The 24,023-nt window shown below is 42.7% G+C and overlaps 1 protein-coding gene across 1 annotated transcript; it reads left to right on the top strand.

Annotated features, from left to right (window-relative positions):
* Window positions 1-356: 356 nt before the first annotated feature.
* On the top strand, window positions 357-23,692 carry PLEKHS1 (pleckstrin homology domain containing S1). The gene is made up of 13 exons (XM_045802835.2): window positions 357-959; window positions 2,710-2,756; window positions 8,851-8,939; window positions 9,051-9,157; window positions 9,764-9,898; window positions 11,634-11,709; window positions 12,581-12,697; window positions 14,649-14,774; window positions 15,854-15,960; window positions 16,653-16,859; window positions 17,564-17,665; window positions 18,835-18,970; window positions 21,408-23,692. The coding sequence occupies exons 2-13, from the start codon at window positions 2,729-2,731 to the stop codon at window positions 21,585-21,587; spliced, it is 1,410 nt and encodes a 469-aa protein (XP_045658791.2). The 5' UTR covers window positions 357-959; window positions 2,710-2,728; the 3' UTR covers window positions 21,588-23,692.
* Window positions 23,693-24,023: the final 331 nt, after the last annotated feature.

Below are 24,023 nucleotides of genomic sequence, written 5' to 3'. Positions count from 1 at the left end.
CACCAATCTCAAGAGATTCTCAACACTCCCAGCATCAAGAAATACTTGCAGAGTGGGGAAACATGTAAGGAAGGACCTGGGGATTCTGAAATGAATGCACTGGATACAGGTAAAGGAACAAGCGAAGGGACGAAGCAAATACATCAGTGCCGAAGAGAACCAGACAAGAAGAGTACACTGGAAGCCAAGAGAAGAGAGAATTTCAACAAGGTTTGACTGCCATTGCCTTTTGTGAGCAAACCTCTTTTTTTTTTTTTTTAAGATTTTTGTATTATTTATTTGAGAAAGAGAATGAGCACACAAGCGGGGGTGGAGGGCAGTGAGCAAAACTCTCCTTTTTAGGCGTTGTTGGGTGGCCGTACGGGAGAGCCTGCCTCGTGCCACCCTGTTGATGACAACTCTGTTATGGATGAAGAGGCAAATAATCCTGGAGACCATTGGCGTGTGCAAGTGTGTTGGAGAAGTCAGGCTTTTACTTCCTCATCTGGCACAAAGGAATCTCCCCTACCTTCCCCAGGAGAATATTGGGAGGATATGGATGGGTAGGAAGCAAAGATATTATTTCAACAGTAATGAGTGTACGAGGTCAAAGTTGACACTGTTCTCAATGAGAAACATTGTGACTATGAACAAAAGCTAATGGGATTTTTTTTTTATTTGTTTGCTTTTACTTTTTGATGCTAGACAATTGGAATGCCAAGGGCAGTTCTGTGCCAAGCCACAAAAAGAATGAAAGCCCAGGACTTCCCCTAGGACGGCAGCTTCCATACTAGCTAAAGGCAAGCATAAAATCTGCCCCAAGTCAGTAGTTTAGGAACTTCCTGTTGGTTCACATTTCAAACGGATTGTATTTAATTTTCACCTCACCACTCAGAGCTCAGAGTGAACAGCGATGAGGTCAGGAGACCCAGGGACGGGGCACTCTGCTGAGAACTGAACCAGCAACCCCTTGGCTTCTAGTAAGTATTGCTTGGTTTGAATGTTTTAGGTTCTCAAGGCTGTGGTAATCTGAAAGATTAATTGAGGAAAATTGCTGTTTGGAGCTCTTGGTTCATAACTGTAAAGTCAGAAGGAAATAGGGCCTCTTGGTATCATGCTGATCAAATTCCAAATGACATTAAAATGAGCAGGTTGTAGGCAATGGTCCCGGGTAGGTGCCCCTGAATGTGATCAAAGAGATAAATCTGAATGGCTTTTTTGTTTGCGGGCAATGACAAGAAATGCAAGCAGAACTCTGAAAAGGTTTAATTCTTCTGTCTTAAATAGGAGGAAAAAGTAGAGTGGTTCAGACAACTGTCAGGTTAGAATTCTTGCTCTGCTTCTTGTTTGGTTCTGTGGTCAAAGGCAAATGGCTTAGTATCTCTGAAAACAGTTTCCTCATTTGTAAAATGAGTATTATACCATTGTAAAAGTGGTGTCGTTTTACAGAATTATATGTAAAACTATATGTGAAATCTATATGTTTTATAAATAAAAATATATATGAAATTGAATGAGATTTCATATATAAGGTATAATTTTGCTTATATCACATAAACATATGTATTTTGCTTATGTGATATAAGCAAAATTTATATAATAGGTCTCATATATAATGGGTTTCACATATGTATACATATACTGGATTTCATATATGTAATATGAAATTTGTATATATAATATGAAATACATGTTATGTAGGAAATCCAGTATTTATATACATATACAGTTGAATCTGGAACAACATAGGGATTAGGGTTGATGACCCCCCACACAGTTGAAAATCCACATATAACTATCGACTCCCCCAAAAACTTAACCACAAACAGCCTACCATTAACCAGACGACTTACCCATAACATAGAGCTGGTTGACACATATTCTGCATGTTATATGTATTTTATATACAGATATAGATATGTAGATATATTATATGTATTATATATAACATGCAAAATATGTATGAAGGGCCCTTTGTCTCCTCCCATTTTCCTGGGACTGCCCTGGCACTGCCCTGTCTGATGCTTCTCCCTATTTTGAGAGTCTTACTCTGATCACCAACACATCCCTGGTTGCAAAGATCTCCCCTGCCCTGAGGCACTTTGCCCTGTGAGATCCCCCTTCTCACAGGGCCCCATCACCATGGGGTTCAAGGGACCTCGGCACAGCTGCCAGGAGAGAGCTCCCCCTCTCGGAGTCCAGAGCCAGGCCGGCACCCAAGGCAGCTGAAGAACAGGGATATGCCCTGGTCCTTGCTTGTCAGTTTCCCTCTGCAGAAAGCAAGTTCCTGGCATGGAGAAGGGCTTATCTTATGCTTCCTCTTGGCTAGACATGCTTTCTCAGCTGCATTGGGTCCGTAGCCTCCTGCCCTCTGCCCTGTTCTTGTCTCTCCTCCTTGGTGCTGTTTCCCGCAGGGGCTTTGTTGTCAGAGTCCCTAATGGAGCAGGAGCCGAGAAAGTCCAGAGAACACGGCTCCTTCCGTCATGCCTCCGCAGAACTGCCACCTGGTGAACACAAGTTGCTTGGATGTGTCCTTGTTACTGTGGCGACTATCAGTCTTGGGGACAGAATGGAAAGCAGGAGGCTGATAACACTGGGGGGCACCATCCTGATGCCCCATGATGGAATTGCTAATCAGTGAAGCACACTGCTGTTTGAGGACTAACTGGCTTTTAACTCTTCCTTTTGCTGTTTGAGGACTAACTGGCTTTTAACTCTTCCTTTTGACAGATGAGAAAAGACAACCAGAATGGAACCCAAACCTCAGAAGAGTCCAGGTACCTGGGGATGTACTCTCTGAAGTAAAAACCTTTATTGAAAATGACGAACAATTCTCGCTAAGCTAACCAGGATATGGAAGACAGTTTTAGTGAGGCCAGTGGGTGGCATTCTGGGACAACGGTTCCTGGTATGGAGAGTGTGGCAGGGGCTGTGGGGTTCAGTTAATTATTTTGTAAGAGCTCACCTATCTAGAAATTTGACATTTTCTGATTTTCATTAACCAAATGTTCCATCTGTTGCTTGGAGATGGTACTAAGACAAACGATAGCCCAGAAAAGACTGAAGACTATTTTGTAACGTAGTAGGAAATTCTCACTTGGAGAAACGGCCTTAATTATTATTAAAGAGGTAGCTCAAGGTATATTATTCAAAGGTCCTTGTTCATGTTGACGTAGTTCCTAGAAGGTGGGTACTTAGGAAAGCTGAGTGTAGGATGACATAATTTAGAAAGGAATTTATCCAATTTAATTTAAAAATAAATAGTTTTGAGTATCTATTCAAAGCACCTGTTATTAGTAAAGTCACTGTGCTTCATATTACAGAGAATATACAGATTAAGTTATAGAGTCATTGCTCTCAGTGAGTTTATAAATTTTGGGGGGAAGTTAAACACATGCGAGCAGCTGTATTGAAAAGAAAAGAGAAGCACAAATAATCAGGGTATGATAGGAATCATGAAATAAGTGCGAAATGTTATGGGGATCTAAGGGAGAGCATGCAAGTAGTTATGGGAATCCAGAGACGTCTGATGAGAAGGCATTTAAGCCGGACCCTAAAAGATGTATAGGATTTTAAAAGAGATTGGAAAAGAGCACGTCTCAGCAGAGGGGGATGGCATGAGCAAAAACAATGCGTGGGTTAGAGGCAGGATACGTCAAAGGACAATGCGTGTATAAAGTAGGACAAGGGAGAGTACCGGATGAGGCCGTGGCACTCTACTGTGCCAGACCTTGACCTCATACGACCAGGAATCCTTGAAGCCTTTTGAGCAAGAGAAAGGGGTCATTAGGTTTGCATTTTAGGCTGGTCATATTTTTTGAAACAGCTTTATGTGGTGAAAATGACATACAATAAACTGCACGTATTTCAAGTGTACTACGTGGTAAGTTTTGACATGTGTGTGCCTGGGAAACTATCACCACAATCAAGATAATGAACACATGCATCACTCCCAAAAGTTTTCTGTTATTGATTTCCAATTCGATTCCATTATGCTCTGAAAATATACTTTGTACACCTTGGATCCTTTCGAATGTATTGAGACTGGTTTTGTGGCCCAGAATATGACCTGTCTTGGTGCATGTTGCCTGTGCCGTGGAGAAGGGTGCTCATGCTGCTGTGCCGAGTGCTCTATAAATATCAGTCAGGTCAAGTCTGTTGACAGTGCTGTTCAAGTCCGCTCTATCTTTATGATTTTCTGCCTGTTTTTTCTACCAGTTATGGAGAGAAGGGTCGTGAAATCTCTGACTCTGTGCATTTCTCTACGTCTCCATGCAGTTCTATCAGTTTCTGCTTCATGTAGGTTGAAGCTCTGTTATTAGGTACATAGATGTGTAGGACTGTTAGGTCCTCTTGATTAATTGACCCCTTTATCATTATAAAAAGACCTTTATCCCTGGTAATATTTTTTTTTGCTTTGAAATCTGATGTTAATATAGCCAACTCAGCTTTCTTTAGACTGCTGTTGGCATAGTATGTTCTTTTTCTGACCTTTATAACCTATTTCTGTCTTTATATTTAAAATGTATTTCTTATAAGTACCACACAGTTGGGTCTTGCTTTTTTATCCAATCTGACTAATCTCTTTTAATTGAATTGTCTAGACAATTTAGACTTACAGTGATTAGTGATATGATCAGGTTTGAGTCTATCATAATGTTGTTTTCTATTTGTCTCATTTTTTCTTTGTTCACCTTTTCCCTCTTTTTCATCCTTTTTTGAATTAATTGAGTACTTTTATGATACTTTCTATCTCCTTTCCTGGCTTATGAATTGTAACTGTTTGTCTCGTTATTTTTAGTGGTTGCTTTAGGACTGATAGTGTATATCTTTAACATATCACAGTCTATCTTATTACAAGTGATATTATACCAATTCACATATTATATAAGAATTTTGCAAAAGTATACTTCCATTTTCCCCTCCTGGCTTTCATGCATTTTATTTATTGAAACTGCATTTTTCTTACACATATGCTATTATCTGCACAACATATTGTCAGTATTATTGTTTGAACAACCAATTGAATTAAAAAAATTTTTTAAAGGCAATGGAATGTTTTATTTAATAAATTGTGTAGTAGGTAGGATATTTGCTTTATTACTTTATTATTCTTTTTTATTTATTTATTTTTAAAATTTTGATGTATTTATTTTGCTCTATTTTTTTATTATTATGTTCAATTAGCCAACGTATAGTCCCTCATTAGTTTTTGATGTAGTGTTCAACGATTCATTAGTTGCATATGTATGTTTTAAATAATAAGAAAATGATTCAAATATTTTCCTTTGGAGTTACCATTCAGTGTTGTTCATTCATTTATGTAAATTCGGATTTCCAGGGGCGCCTGGGTGGCTCAGTCAGTTAAGCATCTGCCTTCAGCTTGGGTCACGATCCTGGGGTCCTGGGATCCAGCCCCACATCAGGCTCCCTGCTCGGTGGGGAGTCGGCTTCTCCCTCTCCCCACCCACTGCTCGTGCTCTCTCTCGTTATCTCTCTCTCTTTCTCAAATAAATAAATAAAATCTTTAAAAAATAAAATAAAATAAAAAGCAATCATTATTAAAAAATTTCAGGTTTCCACTTGGTATCATTTTTTTCCACCCAGAGGAGTTCCTTTAATGTTTCTTGTAACGCACGCCTCCTGTTGCTGAATTCCTTTAGCTTTTGTGTGTCTGAAAAATGTTTTGAAACTGCCTTTCTTTTTGAAAGATATTTTTGCTGCATTTATTTATTTATTTTTAAAGATTGTATTTATTTATTTGACAGGGAGAGAGACAGCCAGCGAGAGAGGGAACACAAGCAGGGGGAGTGGGAGAGGAAGAAGCAGGCTCCCAGCGGAGCAGGGAGCCTGATGCGGGGCTCGATCCCAGGACCCTGGGATCACGCCATGAGCCGAAGGCAGACGTTTAACAACTGAGCCACCCAGACACCCCTTTTGCTGCATTTAGAATTCTAGAATGACAGTGTTTTTCTTTCGGTACTTTAAACATGTTGCACCACTGGTTTTTCCTTGCATTGTTTCTGATGAGAAATCTAATATCTTACTTACAGTTTGTTTGTTTTTTTCCCTTCTGCATATATATTCCACCCCCACCCTACCCCACCCCCGCTGATTTTAAGGTTTTTTCTCTTTTATCACTGGTTTTGAGCAATTTGATTACGATGTGCCTTAGTGTAGTTTTCTTCATGTACCTTGTGTTTGGGTTCCTGACCTGCTTGGATCTCTGGGTTTATAATTTTCTTTAAGTTCTCTGGCCTTGGGCAGTTTCCTCACGCCCATATACTGATTAATAATCTTGAGTACTTAAGAAGAACTTGATGCATGTTTCTGTGGTCTTCCTGTGTGCAGCCCTCTTCTCTCTGGCACTCTGTCCTGTGAACCCTAGTGCCTCGATCTCCCTGAACTCTTAGCTTTGTCTCCTCAACCCAGGCATCCACCTGGTTCCACCTCAGTTCCCCTTTCTTGTGCTATAGCCTGGAATCTCTCTCAAGGGAATTGTAGGGCCTACCTTGATTGTTTCCTGTCTCTTAGGGATCAGTGACTTTAACCGCCCATGCTCACTGTCTTGAAAACCACTATTTTATATATTCTGTCTGCTAAACCCATCCCTGTTATTCTGTCTTTGCCCAAAGTGCTAGATCAGTCAGAGTTGGCGTTTAGTCTCAGGGATAGGTCAAGGATGGATTTGAAAATGTCAAGACTGGAGTTAGGGGGTCAAACTGGACAACTACTGAAACAGTACAGTGAAAAACATATAGAGGCCTCAAATTCACATGAATTGAAACATACTGAAACGCTTGAAGGTCTTGAAGGCAGTGCGGGTAGGAACAGAGAAATAGGGATAGATCCCAGAAGTATTCGGGAAGTGAAAATAGGCATGATGTAATCACTCACTGGCCATAAGGCTGAGTTATGGTGATTTCTCAGCCTCAGTTCTGGGGAAAACAGTGCCATTGCCGTGGTCAACAAACACCGTCAGAGTTTTCGTGCCCTGGAGCTAGTAATCAGTGTGAATACTGGGGACCCCCTGGGAATGCCTAAACTGGGCAACGTTTTCGCAGATATTTACTTTACTTTAAGATTCTGCTGCTTGTAGGGGTGCCTGGGTGGCTCAGTCTGAGCATCTGACTCTTGATTTCAGCTCTGGCCATGATCTCAGCGTCATGAGATTGAGTCCCGTGTCTGGCTCCATGATAGGCGTGGACCCTGCTTGAGATTCTCTCTCCTTCTCCCTCTGCCCCTCCGCCCCTTAAAAAAAGATTCTGCTCATTGTATACGATGTTATCAGAGATTTTTAAGACCAAATTTTCATAAAATATCGGCATCTGTTGAACACTCTAAATTGAGTGAGAGCACCTAAGTTATAGGCAGATGAGAGACTGGTTTATTCTACAAATGATAAAGGCTAAAGTTTCCTCTGTTATTAATAATAGCTACTCTTCAGTGAGCCCTACTGTGTGCCAGGCCCAGTCCTGAGAGGTTTCCATGCATTAACTCCTTCAGTCCTCACCACAAATCTGTAAGGTCAGTGCTATTGCCTCCATTTTACAGAAGAGGAAACAGGGAGACTTAGTGATTCAACGTGCTCTATAAATACTGTTCAGTAACTACATCTGTGAGTTTTGTCCAAGGCCACGTGACGATTTTAAAGAGGAGCTAATTGCAATATTGTTTCCTTCTGTTTTACTTTTCCAGTGTGTGTGTGTGTGTGTGTGTGTGTGTGTGTGTGTGTGTGTGTGTGAAGGCATGAGGGGTGGGGAGCAGGCATAGTTGCTGCAGAGGGAGAAGGAGGCAAGGTGAGGACAGCTGCCTAACTACTAGATTCTAGGGGCACCTGGCTGGCTCAGCTGGACGAGCATGTGACTCTTAATCCCAGGATCATGAGTTTGTGTTGGATGTAGAGATTACTTAAATAAATAAACTTCTTTAAAAAAATGTTTTAAAAGGGGCGCATCTGGGTGGCTCAGTTGTTTAAGCATCTGCCTTCAGCTCAGTCATGATCCCAGGATCCTGGGATTGAGCCCCGCATCAGGCTCCCTGCTCAGCGGGGAGTCCGCTTCTCCCTCTGCCTGCTGCCCCTACTCGTGCTCTCTCTCTCTCTCTCTAATAAATAAATAAAATCAAAAAATATTCTTAAAAAAGGTTAAAAAAATTACTAGATAGACTGTAGCATCATGTCTCCATCAGCTGTGCTCCCTAATCCTCATTCTGTTTCCACTTAATAAAAAAGCTCTAACTCTTTAGTAAAGGCTGTCTTTCATAAAACCATGGACGAACTAGAACCACAGCCTGGATGTGAAGGCAAAACCAAGCTTTTTTTTTTTTTTTAATAAATTTTATTTTAACAGCATTGCATTTTTCTAAATAATGAACGTAGTGCAGATTTCTTGAAGACATTTTTGAAACTACAGAAAAAAAAACCTATAATTTCAATACTTACTGAGATACGGTTCACATTTTGGAAACCTTGTGATTTAACCACTCTGCCACCTCATTTTCAATAGCAGGTGGTTTTTTCTTTTGTTTGCTAAGCCAAGTCAAGGCAGAATTATCCTGCTCCTCCGGCTGGTTCTTCAACAAGAATAGAGACAAACCTTTGCTCACATCTAGAAAAGCCAGCAACGTGCCCCCAGATGCTAGACATTAAGGAACTTCCATGTGTCGTCTGAAGGAAGGGCCTGATTGTGGACGAATAAGAACACTCCTTGTCCTTTGGCTTCTTTGTTTTCCTGGCCTATTATAGATGTTCTTTGCCGTAACTGAATAATTTGAAGACCTTTCCAGAGGTAAATAGTGTTTTCCAATTGAAGCAGTTCTTTTCCAAAATTTGCAGGGAACAAACGGAGTCTGTTCACTTTCTTTTATTAGGCAAACAATTTACATTTTATTATGAAAATGAAGTCTGCAAACAAGATTACTTTATTAAATCACCACCTCCTCAGCTTTTCTTCTCCACTGTAAGTATTCACCATGATTTAACAGGCCTCCCACCAGGCTTATGAGCATTTTTAAAATCCTTTCTCTCCCTCTGAGATTTAACTAGGATGCAAAATGTTCTCATTTTTCAGTCTTCTTGGAAAAAGCGGTTTTTCATTCTTTCAAAGAGTGGGGAAAGGAGACTTCGTCTTTCCTATTACAAAGACCAACATCGCCGAGGGTCCATTGAAATTGACCGGTGTGTATCCAATCGGGAAAACTGTTTATAACAGCAAATACTAACAAGGTGCATGCAAATCAAAATTTAAATCATTGACGGAAAGAACCAAAGGCTTCACGCTCAACAATATTTGTTGCTGAAAAGAAGCTAAAATGAGGAATGTTTTTGGGTAAAACATAGCTAAATACTTATTTTGTATTGTATACTATAGTTCATGAATTATTAATAAGCACCTAGTAACAAAAGATTTTGATTCACTTAATTTATGGATGAGGGCAGATACAATCATCATTTCATTAAACCAAGATGGATTTTTAGAAAGTATTTAGATTGGCTTTTTTTGTCTTCTCTTTCGGAAATTACGTACAAAACGAAAATTAGAAAACACTATACTTTGTAGAACAAAGACTCCAACTGAAAAAAAGAATTTTTGAATTAAGTTTGAGGCTGAGCAAAGTATTTTCAATCAGTGATGAACCAGATCTTAACTTATTTTCTAAAATTATCGGACAGTTTCCAAAACATTGATCAAGCAGATCCAAATTTTATTCCACTTGAATCCTAATGTAAAATGCTAGTCTTCATGTTTGAATCTGTTTAATACTTTGTGTATGTATCTGACAGAAATTCCAGTGTGGAAGTTGGCATAAGTGGCCATGAAAAAATGCAGTCCATACATAAGATGTTTAAATGTCGCCCTGATGAGGTGATGTCCATCCGAACCACTAACAGGGAATACTTCCTCATCAGCCAGGATAGGTAAGTCGTAAGATAGCACAGAATGTTTCCTGTCTGTACAATAAAAAATAGACACACACACAAATAAAATGCCTTAAACCAATAAACAACATACTTTGAAGAGCAGCCCATGGCCACACTCTTCAAGACCATCTGGATAGTCTTCCTTATTTTTGAAAACATTTTGAAAAGTCCCGTATTTGCTTCCTAGGGTGGTCATACTGAAGTACCGCAAACTGGTGTCTTAGAACAGCAGAGATGTGTTGTCTCACTGTTCTGGAAGCCAGACATCTGGAATCAGGGTGTCCCAGGGCTATACTCCCTTTGAAGTCCTAGGGAAGGTCTGTTCCATGTCTCTCTCCTAACTTCTGGTAGTTGCTGGGCTTGTGGTGGTAGGACTACAAGGTTCACACAGCATTCTCCCTGGGTACATGTCTCTGCATCCAAACTTTTTTTTTTAAAGATTTTATTTATTTATTTGACAGAGAGACAGCCAGTGAGAGAGGGAACACAGCAGGGGGAGTGGGAGAGGAAGAAGCAGGCTCATAGCGGAGGAGCCTGATGTGGGGCTCGATCCCAGAACGCCAGGATCATGCCCTGAGCTAAAGGCAGACACTTAACGACTGTGCCACCCAGGTGCCCCCCAAACTTTTTATAAGGGCACTTGTTTTATTGGATTGGGAGGCCAGTATGACGTCATCTGAACTAATTACATCAACAATAACCCAACCCAATTTCCAAAAAAGGTCACATCCTGAGATACTGGGGATTGGGACTTCAATATCCAAATTTTGAGGGGACACAATTCAACCCACAACCTTATCACCATCCCCCCAGATGCATTTCACATAAAAGGACCCAATACACAGGGGCGCCTGGGTGGTTCAGTTGGCTCAGCGCCCGACTCTTGATTTCGGCTCAGGTCATGATCTCATGGGTTGTGGGAATGAGCTCCCTGCTCAGCGGGGAGTCTGCTTGTCTCCCTCTCCCTCTGTGCCTCCCCCTGCTCTCTCCCTCATCCTCTCTTAAATAAATAAATAAATCTTAAAAAAAAATAACCAATTCACAAACATCTGCACAAACTACCCATATTAGGGAGGGGCAATGCTCATCCCTGAAGGGGTCTTCAGTTTTTAAGAGGGACTCCTGGTGCTGGCTGAGGTGCCTAATAGATCCTTTAGAGATGATTATCTGTTTGGCAGAGGCCAAGGTTGAGGGAGGAAGCTGTGAGAGGAGGCAGCAAATGCTAACGCCAAAGTATGAGGAGCCTTGATCTGTTGCAGATGAAGCCCGAGGCCAAAAGCTTTCTTTTTACATTGTTACAAAAAGTCAATAGAAAAGAAGACGCGATTTCTATAAATTCATTCAAACGCATTCTTCATAAATACATGCCCTCCCCAAAGGGAAGCATACCTGGATAGCTGCACAAAAGTGGTGCTGACAGGTTAAGGGGCTCACTTAAGAACACAAAAGGAATCCGTGTCAAAGCCGAGAGCTCCAAACCCTATGATTATTACTGTTATTTTCCAGTGTTCTTCCCATTTCCCCAAGTGCTCCTCACAGAGGTGGCGTGAAGATTAATTCTAGGGTGCAAGTGTGGGGGTGGTGAGGAGCCCACGGGTCATTGAAGCTACTGCAGAAAAAAATCTTTATTTCCCTGGTACCTGCTTCCACTGCCTGTTCCAACCTTAATAAAAGAACCCTTCTCTGGTTCAAAAGGAGCACACGCCAGCTGTGAGTTTCTTCCTATCAACAGGGAGAAGATTAAAGACTGGGTCTCCTTCGTGTCATCATTCTGCCATGGTGGAGAGGCTGCACGCCGCAACCCCCAGGTGACTCGACAGCACTAATAAAGTAACAGGGCACGTGAGCATCGCCTCTTTCACGAGGAAACAATGGTAGCTATTCTTTTCCTCCTTAGCAACTGGCACTAATAGGAGGAATAAATAAGCGAAAGCAGGTATATCCTTGTTATTTTTATGCTTAACAGTAGGAAAAAAATACTTTTGTGTTTTGCAAGAGACCCAAAATACAGATGCTTCAAATCTTCGTGACTGGGGTCAGAGGAGTGAAAGGTGACTATGGCATTTTTTTAAGAGTAGCCGAAACTGGAGTCATCTCCATCGTTGTTATGCAAGGTGCCTAATGGCTTCCTTTTGAAGGTGGTTCCTATAAAAACGCTTCTCCTATCTCTTGCGTTTTCAATGTAATCTCTCTCTCATGTAAAGGTTCGTTGCTTTAAGTTTTTCATTTACTTCCCAAGAACCTTCGCTAATTTACCCAAGTCCTTTCTTAGGGCAGACCTTTATAAATGAAACTTGGTCTCTAGGTATTGTTTTGACATGTTTTCTAAGTTCTTCGATGCTGACAATGAAAGCAGAGGCCAAGGAGCAGGGAAAACAAGGCATGTCTATGAGTAGATTCAAATGATTGGAGCCCCGGGGCGGGGTGCAGAGGGGCATAGGCTTGAGAAGGCAGGTGGAGGGAAACTCAGGGCATCTGAAGGTCAGGCTGAGAGTCCTCACGGGTTTGAAACAGCAGAGAGGCATGATTACGTCGTGTCTTAGTGAGAGAAGGCTGGCTGGGGGTAAAAATGTTCGTGGTAGAAGACTGGAAGCAGGAAGCCCAGCTACGAAGCTGTTGTTTAGTTCCAGGTAAGAGATTGACCGTGCCCTGATTGCAATATTGCTTTTCCATAAGCAGGAGAAATTCTCACTGGGTGGTAAAAGGCCCTCTTCAGACCCCAGCCCTGTCCTTGGTCTTTCCAGCCCATCAGAGACTGTCAGCTGCACCACACCAAGAAACAGTCTTCCAGACATGGTAATCAGACTTATGTCTCTCTCTCTTTCTCTCTCAGGACACCTTGCCTGGGGGTCAGCTGAGGCTTTAAAAGTCTTACCAATGTATCTGAAACCTTCCTCTAAGCCTAACCCACCATAAGAATGATTCTTAGCTCTCGTGTTGATCTTATGTTTGGTCTGTTTCTTATACACAATGAGCCTTACTGCTTGCCCTGCCTACCTCGAAAGGTGTTCATCCATTCTGGGTGCTCCTCACCCTGCATCTGGTATGTGGGGTAGAGACCCCTCCACCCAACCAAAAGCCTGGCTGCCAACCTTTTCCTCCCTTTCACACAGAGGGCCACAGAGTACCTCCGTAAAAACATTCCCGAAACACCACTTGGTTTTCTGCCATACCATCTATAGTTCTGAGGTAAAATCAAGGTTCTTACTAATTTCCTTCATTTACCCAGATCAATCTTGCTCCTTGTGTGTGTGTGTGTGTGTGTGTGTGTGTGTGTGTGTGTGTGTGAGTGTGTGACTTCATCTTCCTAATGAAATCCACTTGAGGAAAAAAATACATCTGGCCCTTGAAAGTGCTTTGTGATTATACTCTCTGGCTCTCTCAGATTTGCAATCTTCCCAAGTTGGGATAAGTGGGCTGAGTCGTTGGTTGTTTGTTTGCTTTTTCTTCTGCCATGGATACCGTTTTGTGCTTTAGAGATGTAACCATTGACTTTCCCTTCTCCCTGGGTACCGAGCACATCGTAATATGGCATAACCTCCTGTTTTATCTAGTTGGGAGCTCTCCAACCATTTTAAAAGCTTTCAATAGCAGATCAAATTCACCAGGCCAAACACCTCATTTGGTATTTGCAGGAAATGGGTTGCAAAAGATAACTCTTTTCAGTAAACACCTCTTGTGTTTCACTCACGGTGCCCCTTCTCCCTAAAGATAACGTTACCAGTCATCTTGCCTTTTCACACGCTGTATTCCAATTCAGTGATTTTTCAGTCAGCTCCAGTTAAGAGTACCATCTGCCTCGTTGGGGTTCGTTGTTGTTAAAGTTAAGTGGGAACCCTTCTTCATCCCCAGCTCAGCCTGGTCTGGCTTCATGATCTTGGCACTGGAGAAATGGACACAGCTGAAAGGATTATGTTTTTAAAATCACTTTCCTTCAAGGACTTCTTAGAACACATTCAAGATCAAGATCTTTTCAAAGCCCGCTGCTCTCGGGCATTGTTCTTAGAAGAATGAAGTTGTGCTTATAACAATTCTCCTGCCATGCAAAGCAGCTACTTTAGTAGAGTATCTTGTATCTGCTGGGGAGGGAAGGCGGTAATTGGTTGAACCTACATTACCTTGAAGACTATAATTCATACTGTCACATGATCAACATTAGCAAATTGCATTGCTATGGAAACAATAGAAGTATATGAGCAGAACACAAAAGAGGAATTTTGAGCAGGAAGAGGAAAGGTGTGGTGCCTTGACCGTGGGCTAATTACCTTCTCAGATGGCATGGGGTGAAAACTAGTAGGTGGGGGTGGGGGCCTCTGTGGCAGGCCTTAGTGCCTTAAAATACTACCCCCTGCCCCTGCCAGAGAGAACCACTTGTTCTGAGTTACAGACCCCAAAGGTAGAGAAAAGCCTGAAAGATGGGCTTATATTTTTACATCGTCAAGGTGACCCAGACACAAGAGGCAAGTTCAAGTTGTGTGGGTTTCTTCATGTAACCTTGGAAGATCCTCTGATCTTCTCAACCCAGTTAATCTATTATGGCTTTTCCAGAGAGCATATGGTTTAATTCTGTCCCTTGCAAAAAGAAAAAGAAAGAAAGAAAGAAGAAAGAAAGAAAGAAAGAAAGAAAGAAAGAAAGAAGGAAAGAACGGGAGGGAGGGAGGGGAGAAAGAAGGAAGGAAGGAAGGAAGGAAGGAAGGAAGGAAGGAAGGAAGGAAAGAATTAATTCTGTCTTCATCTCTTTATTCAGTATTTAATGGAAAAAAATTCTCCAGGACTCAGACAAGCTCATTTACCACATGATTTCTTGTCAGAGACTACTGAAGATACAGAAGAAGAGAGTCATTATATTAGTCCTCGAAGTATTCTTTTAGAGGTAACCCCTTCCATCCATGAATCCTTCGTTCCTTGCACAGATATTTGCGGGGCCCCGGCTGCGCGCTGTTCCTGAGATACTAGGCTGGGTTCGGTGGAACAGAGCAATGAGTCAGGCAAGGTGATGGCTCGCCGTGTTGACACTTGAACAGGAGCCAGCCACGATACCAGGCAGAAAGGGCTCCGTGCTGTTGAGAGATGCTTATAAAATGCATGGAGTACATGAGGGAAGGAAGGCAGGGGAGGTGATTTCCAGACAGAAGGCCAGGTAAAACTAAGCTAGTAAAGCCAAGAAAACGAAGCTAGGAGGCCTTTGAAAAAAAGACTCCCCACCAAATTAAGTACCAAACCGTGCAGTAGAAGTTCAGAGAAGGAGGAGATGGGCGAAGGCCGGGGTGGTCAGAGGGGACTGTGGGACCTCGCAAGGCCTGAACACAGCTTCGTCAGGCCAGAGGGCACAGGGCACTCCAGGAAAAGCAAGGGGCATGAAAGCTGGCTCTGGAAAACCACCATTCCTAGGGGAGCAGCAGGAAGACTAGCTTGACTGGAATGACATTTTCCAATTACAGGTTCATGATTAATCTGTTAGGCAGGCGGCTAAAAGCCCTCTGGGTTTTTGAGCAACCATTCCCCCAAATGACTTCGTCGTGAGGGGCTAGAGGAGAGCCTCCTGGGGGGCAGTATTTTCTAGGACATTTGCAGCCCCTTGCAGCCCCTTGGCTAGCCTGCGAGCAGGGTAGCCTGAGGCCGGCTCTGTGTTGCGTGGGAGTCTGACCCAGCCAGGTGACATGACTCTGCAGCAGCACCGGCTGGGAAAAAGAGTTCATATCATTAAGTGCCTAGTGATGAAACAGAAAAATAAATACCTAGTTAGTCCAATAAAACAGCATATTGAGAGCACAGGGGAATCCAGGAGGAGAAAGCAGACTTTACTGGTTCAGTGTCCTAGAATGAGCACCACTGTTCACCCAGTGGGGGACGTACTTACTATTTCAGGGCCCAGAGCCATCATGGGGGAGGTAAAGGGGTACCTGGCTATCGGTAGACTTGCATTCTTACGTCTGTTCCTCTTGTCTGTAGTTGGATACTTTTGTTGCTTCCAATGATTCTGGTGAATCTGCTGCAGCCGGCAGTCCAGACCAGTTCTCCGAGGGAACTGAGGATCATTACATGTCAATGAAATCCTGGTATGTAAGATTGCCATGTGCTTAACATTGATTTTTAACTAATGCACTTTTATAGAACAGTTACTGTTGACATATTAATTCAAAAGCATTAACCAGACCAAGCTCACCACATTATTCTGTAATCTCAAAACAAGAAGAAGTGAGGGACGCCTAGGTGGCTCAGTCAGTTAAGCCGCTGCCTTTGGTTCAGGTCATGATCCCAGCATCCTGGGATCGAGCCCCACATCGGACTCCTTGCTCAGCAGGGAGTTTGCTTCCCCCTCTGCCTGCCGCTTCACCTGCTTATGCTCTCTCTCTCTCTCTAACAAATAAATAAATAAAATCTTTAAAAAGTAGGGGGAAAAAAGCCAAGAAGAAGTGAGAATGATTTCTCTGTCCCCTAAAACCCTTCAGTGACCACCTCAGGCCATATTCTGTCTCCTGGGGAACTTATATTCTATTCTGAATTTATGTCTCACACTCTCCCTTCTGTCCTCCAAGTCCTCCCAATGTAAAGAGTTATTTTGACCCCATTTCCATTTTCAGAAGGAAAGTTTGTCAGCTTGGATTCTGTGATTCTGAGGGTCGGGCATACTTGAAGACCTTGTTAGTTTTCGCATGGCTCCTAGCTACTGAAATCTGATTCACACACCATAGAAAGTTGTAAATAGACATGTTGAAAAAGGAGATTGTATTAATTTCTTATACCGTAGTTTTTTCAGAGAGACATCCCACAAGACTGCTGATAGCAAAGAGGAATCCCAGGCCCTTCCAGAGATCCAGAATGGGGAGCTTCGCTTGCAAGAACAAGGCTCACGAAGTGCCTCTTGTCTCCCACCTGCCAGTATGGAAGCACAAACCACGAGTGACAAAAAGCGGTCGGCCTCGCTTACTGTTGTGCAATTATCCATACTAATCAAGTAAAGTTCTAATTTCTAAAACTTTATGGGCCCTTAGAGCAAGGCAGCCTTCCTTTTTTACCCAGAATTCAAATTTTAAAGTAGTTCCTAAAAATCTCCAAGTCAGCCAACATTTTGACCAGCTTCCCCTTTTCACTGATGTGGTGGCCAAGGACAGTAACAGAGCTGGAAGCAAAGCGGTCCCCTGGGCTGTGGGTAGCATTTTCAAATAGTTCTAAAAATTCTCCCTTGGCTAGTCTTTCAGGTCCTCAAACTTTGGATCACGCTGAACTCAGTAGCATGTCCCCCAACGTCTACAGTTAAAATTATGGGCACACAAGTTGTATGGCGTTTGGTTATAGAATAGGAGGGAGATGTTTGGGTTTTACGTGATGCCAAGAGCATTTGATGAGATTGTTCTCCATTTTCACTCTTTCCATTGTCATCTATGGAATCATTTCCAGTGGAGAAATGAGCAGATGGGTGTGATATATAACCAACTTGGCCCATTTTTTACTCCAGCATCTGAAATCTACTATTGCATCCCAAGAGGGCTGGGGAAGGCATTAATGGGTAACTTAAATTCATATTCTCCAAATCTGGGGGACAATCCTTCACTGGAAAATACCATCTTAGATGTAGGAGGCCAAAGTCTACTCAGGAAGTCCAGTTCAGAGCCAGAGACAGTTGCCTGATGTGACTTTTACAAACATTTTATCTCCTAGCAACATCCATGATGAAGGCCAAGTGGAGAAACTAAATGTGTTCCTTTCTCCTTACGACATCATCAATTATCTCACTCTCATAGAAGCTGCAGGACGGATATGGTAGGTTGGAGTTCTTGATTATAAATTGGGTTGGAAGATGGAGAGACAACAATGATATCTTGAAACTCTGTATGTGGCAAAACAGAGAGCTTGGATGGTGGTGTTGCTGTCATCACCAAAGTTCTTTGGTTGAGGCAGAAATAAGGGTGTTGCTGTCGGAGCATCAGCCGGAAGGTGGGTTGTGGATAGGAGGACCCAAAAGTCCAGTAAGCAGCAAGTTTCTGATACTTTGAAGGTAAGGAAAAGCAGGAGGGAATAGGTATGTTCCAAGAAAATCATTCCCAATCAATGAGCAATGAGTTATTGGATAAATGAATGAAGTTCGTGAAGTCAACAAGAATCTAAGGTCTAAAAGAAAAAGTTGGACCAAGGTCAAAGACTCCCAGACACCTACTGGTCAGGGACAGACACAAAAAAGAGAGCTTTCTTAAAATCAGCACTGTTTATTTGACTCTATATCCTTTTTAAAACTTCACGATTAATTTTGGTGGATGATTACATTTTTACAAGGGAAGAAAGCCCTTTAATGTAAAGGGGTGACAAGTTCTATAAGAGGGCAGGAAACACAATCTTCCACTTTTCCAAATTTCTTACAGTCTCAGAGTTTCAATAAATACTTGGCTGAAACTGTAGACTTCTCTGTGTCTAAGCTTGCTCATTCCTCCATTCATGTATTGTTCATCAGATAGTCATTGTGTAATCATCATGTGCTCACTTTCGATAAGTACTTATTTAACATCTTCTGTTTACTTGGAGTTATGTGGCTCTAAAATTTTTTTTTTTTGAAAGTCGTGCCATACTTCTGGGGTCTCGTAGCCTGGTGAAAAAGATAGCCACATAAACAAGAAAATATAAAATGCACGTTATTTAATTATACAGTAAATGGGTCTTCCCACCGTGCAATAGAAGCCCAGGGGCAGGGAGAGTCATTAAAGGAAGGGGAATGGGGGAGGACCGTGTGGAGATGGTATGATTAGAGTTGGTTTGGAAGAAGGGTCGAGTCCAATAATAGTGACAGATGAGAGAATATTCTAACAGAAAATGGAGTCGGTCTGCTTTAGATGTGGTGTGACGTAGCTGAAAAAGCTGGCGATGGTAAGGAGGGAACCCCCATCTGTGTCCTGCAAGCACAGTCTCACACTTACGTTGAATGCTGTGTCCCACTGCAGTGTGGCTCAGTGGCAAGGGCCCCCGCGCCTGGGATGCTTATTTTTCCACGGAGATCATCTTTTGGCCGTGAATGACCTGAAGCCCCACGGCCTGGACGAGGCCTCCTTGTTTCTCAGCCGGTCTGTCCAGAAGGAGGTGAGTCTTGCTGACTGGCCCTGGCCAGGAATAAGATCAAGGTCTCGGGCAGAGTCTGAATGGTACATGCAAATACATGCAAATAACAGAAATGTTATTTTAGAAGCTTTTCAAAATTGTTTCATATAAGGTAGGGATTTGGAGAGGCCCCCGGAGTGGGAGGCTGAACATCAGGGTCCAAGACCTCCAATGCAGCATGAGGGGGTGGAAAGAGTTTGTAAGGGAATCACATTGGCCCAGGGTGTGTGTTCCATCTCCTTTAGCCAATTTGTGCCTCAGCTTTCTCTTCTGCAAAATTGGGGGTAAGGCTAATACTCATTGTTGGAGAATGAACTGTGATAATATGTGTCAATGGCTTACAAATGGGACTGGCCCACACTAGGTGCTCCATACCGTTGACTGATTTGCTTCTCTGACTATTGGCTGGGGAACGTTGGCCAGGGTCACCTTTTTTACTCTTCGGACTCCTTATCTCAGAAATAGGCCTCACCATACCTTCCTCACAGAGTTATTGGAAGAATTAAACAAAACGTGTGAGTGTGTATTAACAATGTATGTTTACAAAGGGCTCCCCGTGGCTCTGCCAGTGGGTATCGGCTCAGCGGGGCAAGTTCCTTCCCTGGCCTCTGCTTATTTCTAACATGCCGCATGACCGTGGGAAAATCACTTTCTTCTCTGGGCTCCAGCTTTGTCTCTCTACAGTAGGATAGTTGGTTTTCAACCTGTGCTTCTTGGGCCCCTAAGAGACAGGGATTGGGAAGAGGGGAGGAAGGGGACAGTATATAAGACTTCAACAAGAATGATCTCCATTTATCATTTATCTGCTTTCTATGTTGGCTCTGTTAGCCCTCCCAGAAGAAACATTTCTTTGGCTTAAAATTCCTGAAAACCACTATGCTAGAAGATCTCTCCCAATTTCTTCAAGTTCTGAGGGTTTGTGATTCCATAGGTCTTATCTCTTCTGCATTACACAGTAACCTCATTGGTTAAACAAATTGCTTTCTGTATTCTCTAAATGGGGAAAGCTGGCAAGGATGAGCGAATTGTCTAAGGGACATAACCAGTTAGTGGCAAGGCAAGGACTCATTTCTTCATTCAGTCACTCATTCACCGTTTATTGAACACCTCCTTATGCTGGATCGTGGGCTAAGTCCTAGAGCTCCATAAATGGCCTCAGCCAAAGCTCAGGGAGCTCACATATTATGGATCAAATAGGCACGTTATGTGCTAATTACAATACAGTGTGTGCTGTAAGATGTGAACAGAGGGCCATGGGAGCAAAGAGAAAAAAAGGAGTGAATCTATTTGAGCAAGGCCAGAAAGGCATCTCAGAGAAGGTCGTGTCTGGCTTGGGTTTTGAAAACCGGGTAGGAGTTTGGAAAAGAAGTAGATTTCGGGTGCTCAGTCCAACAATCACATGACTATAGTATATTTCCTCTGCCAGAAACCCACCCGGGCCAAGTGTTCGATAAAATCTTCTGAAACTTACCAAACAATATTCTGACCCAAAGATCCAGGCATCAGCTCTGAAGCCAGAATAAGGATTTTTGCCTGGGAGCAAATCCAGGACCTCCCCCTGGGCACTGCTGACTGCAGTGTGTCAAGACCGCCTTTCTAGACTGCCGAGTCTCCTGCATGGGAGGGGACAACAGCATTTCTCCTGTGCTGATTCTGCCTCCCCTTTCTATTGGATAACAGATGCTATGGAGAAACATGGGGTGTTTGCCAACACGGTTATCTGGGAGATCAAAAACTACTTTCCCACCCACCCCCCATTCCTGACCATTGTTTATGTTAAAATGGATGTCCAGTTCTTTTTGAAAATTCTAATAGCTGGTCCCTGGAAGGGAAAAGAATGTTGGAAGAAGGGGGGTGTGGAACCAAAGGAGGGGCAGCCAAGGGCCCTAATTGTTTTAGAGCATTTGGACCAATCGCATCTACTTTCCCTCCTGCTGGATTATAGTTGAGAGACAAGGAGGTTGGCTTGGGGTTGGGGTAGGGACAGCGAGAGGAGGCCATGTGAGATTTTAGGAGGAGGGGGGAAAGGGATGTGTGTAAAAAAAAAAAAGAAGAGATGCTAGATTACAGGAGAGATACTTCAAACTTCAACTTCCCCTGATCTTGTCCGGGGCTGGTTTTGTATGGTTTCATCTGGATTTTCTAGTTTCAAGAGGCTTTTACTTCTTGGTACAACTGGGTGCATCGGGCCTCATCAGTGCTTTCTGGAATCCACCCTAAAGGCTCAGGCTGGTGGCCGCCAGAGAATAAAAATCCATCCTCCTCCTGAATGTACAAGTCATCCTGGCTTCCTCTGGCCCAGATTTTGTGGTTCATCACAGGATTTTTCTTCAAAACCGGCTTCAAAGGGTGTTAATGAGGACAGACTGAGAACAATCGTAAGGATAATCATTTAGTTTCCTCCTTACTTGTGTTGTAGAAAATAAAACTCACCATCGGCCGGATCCCAAATTCGGAGAAATTCCATGCTGTTGCCTGCACGTGCTCGTTAGAAGACGAAGGTGTTGTGCCTTTTCAACTGGGTCAGTCTGGACCGGGGAAGACACTGAGGAGGAGTCCAGCCGTTAGAAAGGGTCAGCGCAAAGGAAGTGGAGAGTAGCATGCCAGGACCCACTGCAGAGGAGAAGGGACGTGCCCTGGGCTCTGCAGGGGCTCTGCCTCTCACGGCTGTGTGTCAGCACAGCTCTCTGATTTTCTGCACCGACATCTTAATGGCGGGGATAACTCCCCTCTCTGGCTATTGCATCGGGGTGTTGAGAGGGCCAAGGGTGATGAGTATGGAACACAGAGGAAATGTAAGGCCTTATTATCTCAGACTTTGTCCCACACACCACAGAGATTGGGTAAGTCCCTCATCTAAAACACACTGTGCGTTCTATGAGGTCGCGGGCCACACAATCCCTTCTTTGTTAGGGCACGCACGGTTGGAAATGCTCATTCCAGGAAGGCGAGTTTCCCGAGAGATGTGATACCGTATCAGCCCTCCCCAACACCTCCTGCTACTCGTCATGCCCCCGTCCAAAATGCTGAGGCAGAGTCACCTCTTGGACTCAGTAATTATCTTGTTTTCTTAAAGACCCAGTAACTATTCTAGAAGTCGAAGCAGTTTTAGGTCATACAGAGCAAAGAGCTGTTTTCTCTACAAGGAATTAAGGCAACGACTTCGCATTTCTAAGTCTGAAAGGTCTTAACTAATTGATACAGTAATTCTTTGATCCTACAAGGCCAAAAACATCAAATCTTTTTTCATAAACAGGAAAACAGAGGCAGAGAATGAAAGGACTAATCAAATCTGGGAATGTTAGAGCATAAGGAGGCTTCAGAAAATATATCTTACCACGTTGTCATTTTGTGCAGGAAGACATCAAGGTCCCAAATGTTTCATACAAACGAAACAGAAACAGACTCATAAATACAGAGAAAAAACTGGCGGTGGTGCGAGGAGGGGGAGGGGGGACAGGGAAAGTAGGCAAAGGAGATTAAAAGGGACAAACTTCCAGTTATAAAATAAGGAAGTCTCGGGATGAAAAGCGCAGCGTGGGGAACAGGGTCAATGATACCACAACAGCATTGTGTGGTGACTGCATTAACGGTGGTGAGCAGAGCAAAATATACAGGATTGTTGAATCACTCTGTTGTACACCTGAATCTAATAGAACACGGTATGTCCAAGAGTATCGATAATCATAATAGACTTCCTCTGTGGTTCCCAGTTTCGTAGCTGTTTAGTGGCAGAACCAAGAATCTAAAACCAGCCCTGAGAAACGGATGTCCTCACCCTCGCTTTGTGTTTGGACCGAGGTTTGAAAAGACCTTCAGCAGATAGAAGACACATTTCAAATACAGCTCTGTTAACCAGATTGTCTAAAAATTCTTACCTACTGTTTCTTTTTTGAAGCTGGATTGAAGACTCTTCTTCCCTAGTTTTATGAAATGTAATTGACATATGGCGTTGCATCAGGTCAAGGTATACAACGTAATGATCTGATGGGTGTATATTCACCTGCTGTTTCTACTTCTAGAAATCTGTCCTACCGAAGTACTCACTCAACACAAAGATTATTTTGTAATGTTCACTGTAGCATTGTTTGTAATAAAAGAAAAATTCTTCAGGGATTGCCTAATGATGAGGACTTCATGGGATGGGGTGCTCTGCAGATGTTAAATGTTCTACATGTGGAGTCGTGGAAAGATGTTTACAGTATAGTAAGAATGACAAAAGCAGGTTGCTGGGCGCCTGGGAGGCTCAGTCGTTAAGTGTCTGCCTTCGGCTCCGGTCATGATCTCAGGGTCCTGGGATTGAGTCTCACATCAGGTTCCCTGCTCAGCGGAGAGCCTGCTTCTTCCTCTCCCTCTGCCACGCGCCCTGCTTGTGCTCTCTCTCTCAAATAAATAAATCAAGTCTTTAAAAAAGAAAAAAGCAAGTTGCCAAACAGTAGGCATGACATTGTCCTATTTTTACAAAAACAAATTATTGGTATTTACGTATACGTATGTGTGTATACAAAACCTCCCCCACCCTAATAAGAGAGAAATGCCTACCTCCTCAGCTTCTCATGAGGTTTAAACGGGTGATGTACGGACAGCACCTAGTACACTGCCCCATACGCAGTGAGCACTCAATGCCGGTTCTGCGGCTGCTGCTTTGACAATGCCGTTTTTTTCAGTAACAATCATCTCTGAAAAGTAGGACCAAGGTTGGCCATGTGGGGGAGGCATTTCTGTAATGTTTGAATTTTTCTTTCTTTCTTTCTTTTTTTTTTTTGCAATGAGCATGTCATTTTTATTAAAAAAAATACAAGTATGAAAAATAAATTCTATATATTTATATAAATTTATGTTTATTATATAAATATATATTTATATAAATTTATATTTGTCATATAAATATACCTTCTGTATTTATATGTATTATATATTTATGTATTATTATTTACATTTATTATATAAAAATAAATGTAGGGGACGCCTGGGTGGCTTAGTCAGTTAAGTGTCTGCCTTTGACTCAGGTCATGATCTGGGGTCCTGGGATCGA

The sequence above is a fragment of the Ursus americanus genome, chromosome 6 (assembly GCF_024610735.1).
Source record: "Ursus americanus isolate L20-20 chromosome 6, mUrsAme1.1.p, whole genome shotgun sequence".
NCBI classification, from domain to species: Eukaryota; Metazoa; Chordata; class Mammalia; order Carnivora; family Ursidae; genus Ursus; species Ursus americanus.
Note: the sequence above shows the minus strand (reverse complement) of the source record. Positions and strands in the feature narration are given on the sequence as shown.